Source organism: Prunus persica, chromosome G2, assembly GCF_000346465.2.
Source record: "Prunus persica cultivar Lovell chromosome G2, Prunus_persica_NCBIv2, whole genome shotgun sequence".
NCBI classification, from domain to species: domain Eukaryota; kingdom Viridiplantae; phylum Streptophyta; class Magnoliopsida; order Rosales; family Rosaceae; genus Prunus; species Prunus persica.
The window spans coordinates 22619778-22624310 of record NC_034010.1 but is presented as its reverse complement, the minus strand read 5'-3'; the positions used below and the strand labels follow the sequence as shown (position 1 = coordinate 22624310).

General features: G+C 40.3%; 1 protein-coding gene across 1 annotated transcript; it reads right to left on the bottom strand.

The window, feature by feature from the left end:
• On the bottom strand, window positions 1-2412 carry LOC18787556 (hydroquinone glucosyltransferase). Its single transcript, XM_020557755.1, has one exon. It carries the CDS (start codon window positions 1959-1961, stop codon window positions 534-536), a length of 1428 nt encoding a protein of 475 aa, XP_020413344.1. The 5' UTR covers window positions 1962-2412; the 3' UTR covers window positions 1-533.

Here is a 4533-nt window from a genome sequence, read left to right as displayed (position 1 = left end):
TTTAACATAAAAAACCACCAAACAAATCGTTGGTATTAAAATTCACGTATTTTTCTGTTCAATCAAAAGTTTGAACATTAAAGGCCTCTCATACTCTTAACTCATGTTTTCGGTTTTTGCTAAGAATTCTAGCTAGACAACCACATGTGATGTGGGGATTCATACGGTACCTTTCCTCTTAATTGTGTATTTTACCTCCCAAATATTAATTGCAAAAGACTTGCCCTACCTTCAATGGCAGCCAGCCACCACCAACCCTCATCGCAACTTGAGTGCCATGACTTTATTGTGATGTAACAAATTTCTCCCAAATTGGGTCATCCCCTTGGCCCATTACTCTGTCCACCAATATTAGGGCTGCCATCCATCTCACCAACTCCATAGATTAAACATGAAAAGCTTGTTCTATATATGCACCATAATATCTCACAGTCAACCAACAAGTATTATACTAACATGAAAGGAAGGAGAAAGAAAAAGAAAAACATAGTGGGTAGGGGGATGCACGAAGAAACTAATTAAAGACTAAATTTTCAATTGGAAAATTGGGTTTTCCACTTTGTCACCACATGAGCGAGTGCCTTTGTGGAAGCCCCATTCTCACTCAGAGCTTTAGCGGCGGCATCTTTCAGGTCCTTCATTCGGTTTCTGAGCCGCTTACCGTCCTCTCCTTCCATGAGAGCCTGAACCACCAGAGCAATTTCCTCCCTACCCACCAGCCCATTTTCACTGGCTTTGGGCCTCAATGCCACTTTTATGTCCTCAGTGAACATCACAGCGTTCATTTTCTGCTCCGCGTACAGCGGCCAGGCCACAAGAGGTACACCATTTACAACGCTCTCCAATGCCGAGTTCCAACCACAATGGGTCAAGAACCCTCCTGTGGACATGTGGCCTAGAATCTGGGCCTGTGGGGCCCAATTGGGGACCACCAGGCCCCTCCCCTGGGTCCTACCCAAAAATCCTTTCGGCAAAAACTCCAACGGGTCGTTTTGGCTGTGAACGCTGAAATAAGTGGCATTGGCAGCCTTGTCGCTTGGGCTCCTCACCACCCACAAGAACCTCTGCTCACTCATTTCCAACCCAAGAGCCAACTCATTGATCTGGTCATACGAGAGGGTCCCGCCACTCCCGAAGGAGACGTACAGCACCGACCCACGTGGCTGCTCATCCAGCCACTTCAGACACTTGGAAGACTGCTCGTCCAAAGCGTTACTGAACTCCATTTTCACGAGCGGTCCAACCGGGTAAACCGGAGGCTTACCCGGTTCGCTCTCTTGCAACGCTCTCAAAGCGCCGGGCTCCAACTCCGCGAAGCTATTCACCATGATACCGTCGGCCAAACGGTACCGTTTCGCGTGGTGAAGGACCCATTTGTAGGCCTCGTCCTTACGATCCTGAACTGGGTCGAGCAAATCGCGACCGTGAATCGGGATGCACCCGGGGATTGTGACCGGGTCCCCAAGCTCCCTGTACTCGCACGACGTCGTTTCGTCGAGCTTCGGCAAGTAGAGGAAGAGAGACAGCGCCATGGCCGTGGAGGGGAAGAAAATGTACTTGGAGAGGTTGAATTCTTTGGCGACGTCGAAGGCGTCGGTGCCGAAGAGATCGACCACGAGCCCGACAAGGTTTGCGCGGGAAATCAAGGACTTGATCGCGTCGCGGAGGGAGGTCAGGGACCGACTGACGGTGAGGGAAATTAGTGTTTCGATTTTGGAGCCCTGGGGAAGATCGTCGAAGCTGACAGGCGGGAGGAACACGTGGTCAATTGCGATTGGGAGGGCGTCGAGGACGGATTTCTGGGCCTTCGTCGGAGGGCCATCGCAGGGGACGATGAAGGTGACCGTGAAATTGTGGTGGTGGACGACTCGCTTGGCGAACTCGGCGAGTGGGATGAGGTGGCCCATGCCCGGACTCGGAAGAATTGCGATGTGAGGGGGCCGTGGTTGTGCTTGCGCCATGTTTGGCAGAGTGCTTTTTGGTGAAGCGCTTTTGGGAGGGAAGGGGGGTATATGCTATATTTTGTGGGAGTGTGATGAGAAAGCATGATGTGGTGCTGCTGCTTTATATATAGGTGGGATGAGGTGTTTTGGAAAAGGCTAATGCAATTTAATTATTTTCTTTTTAGCGAGAAAGAGAGAGATAGAGGGATTAATTGTTAATTGGGATTATTAGGAAGGTTAGTTTCTGGAGTTTAGTAGTGGTTTGTTGTTGTTTGGTTGTGGCTTGTGGCAGTCGTTGTGGAATTCTATTATGGGAGATACTGAGAATATTTGTGTAATGGGTTGAGAGTGCGAGAGGGGTACGGCTGTTTCTAGAGAGGTAGAGCTTTCTTTCTTGGAATGGTCAGCCATGCACTCAAACACATGTGTGAGTGATGTCAATTCATACGTAAGGCTTATGTTATCAACTTTGTATCCTTTTCTTTTAATGCATAATAATATAAAAGAAACTATGATATCCGAAACGGAAAATACTTCTCTCATTATTATGTAAGTTGGAGTTCTTATAGAATCCGGTAAAAGGAGAAATATCTCATTATAGGAAATGAGACAAACAATATTTTCCTAAAAAAGAATATTAAATTTAGTCGTACAGTATCAATTTATAATATCAGATATATTATCAAGTAAATTTTAAACAATTATCCGATAAATATAACCAGATAGACAATCTACCGAATATTGTGGATGGTCATGTAATTTGTAACGCTGATTTCCTACTTAATTTGGCATTTACGATTTGAAATTTTATTTCGAGAAAAGTTCAACGAAGGTGTCAATTGTTGGAACCACACTTTACTCCTATATCAACAATTGAAAACCGTGATGCACAAAGCATATAATTTGTAATTTTATTTCATGAAATTATCATGTATCAAAAGACCCAATCGAGGTATCTAAGGACCACATAAAAAATGTGGTCTTTTGGGGAGACTAATAATTGATTCATCGTTGATATATTATTAAAGGAGTTAAGGACCACATCCGTATTGATCAATGGTCATGTTTGGCCTGCCAAATTAATGTTTTTTTAATAACCAAAATGGTTTCTTTTGTTGAACAACCCAAATTAATGTGTACCCATCATTTTTATGACATGTGGTTTTAAGAGAAGGGCCTTAGCATTTTAATGAGCTATAAGTTTAGTCGTATTGTTTTTAACAATATTAAAAGAAATTTCAAATTCGATTCTTTTGTCTGAAAAATAAAAAAGATTATAACAATAACAATACTTCTTTCAAAAAAAACAAAAAAAATCCACATTCATGAGAAGGGTTAAATTCTTGCTTAAAATCTTCTCACTCCTCCAAATTATGAATGAAATATATATAGATTTTTTTTAATGCGGATGTCCGGATGTTATTATTGTGTGAACACCATATATTTTCTATTACCTCTTCACACTTTTCTTTCTGGTGCACAATAATAACAACGTATAAACATCCGAATAAAGAAATAACTATATACATATATTCATCATCCCCTCCATTATCTCCATAAGTTATTAAAACGCTTCATTTTCTCCTCTAATAGATATTTTGTTGACAAAAGAAAAGTACAATAATTGCACCACTAAGCTAAGGAGATACTCTTTAGTTATTTCGAGAAAAGCTCACAAACATATGATGAGGAAGGTTTTGTGCCAATCAAACTTGGATAAGCTCAAACATATATGAGAAAAGTTGGGCCAATGAAAATGGAATAATACGTACCTTTTATCAAACACATGATTAATGTGTCAAAATTCCAGTGGGGTGCGTCTTCACGTTGGCATCAACCTTCAATTACTTGTTAACACTACTTTTGGATGGTTTGTGAGGTGATATGGTGTGCGCATGATATGACGATATATGGTGTTTTTTTTTTACGCTCTTCATTTATAGGATTTTAATGAGTTTGTGGGTTGTGCGTGATTCTCTTTAGATTAATTCAATTTGTTGTTGTATTTGATTATGGGAGAAGATTTATCCATAATTAATTAGCACCATAGTCCATAGTGATTTTGTATTTGTTTATATTCCTCTTATTAATAATTTATCCAAAAAATATAAGACGACTAAGAACACTCAAGTACATAATGTCAAGTATGTGTACGTTAATAATATTTTTTTTCATTAATTATTGAACATATAATGAAGTTGGGGAAACTGGTCTCTAGCAATCAAATTGCGCAGAATACATAACAAATAACCTAAACTGACAATAATGAAAACAACAAGAAAAGGGCAGATGAGCAAAACTCCTTAAATGTGTGGTAAACTTGATTTAGAGAAACTAAGAAATTTTAGAAGAAGAGTTTTGGAAGAATGATTGGATTGACAAATTAGCAAAAAGAGGTGAGAGGAGGAAAGGGAAAGCGAAAAAGTACTTCTCCTTCCTCCTCCCCTTCAGTCACCACAAGAGGCTTTGTAAACAAAATTGTCTTGTCACGATGTTATAGATGATCACATAGCTACATAATACTTATTTATTTATTTTAAATTCAATAGAAATATCTTTTTGTGTAATGAAAAAGGCGAAAAAGAAATAT

Bases quoted from the DNA above. Each gene is read 5' to 3' on its own strand.
- LOC18787556 (XM_020557755.1), bottom strand. From the start codon at position 1,961: ATGGCGCAAGCACAACCACGGCCCCCTCACATCGCAATTCTTCCGAGT.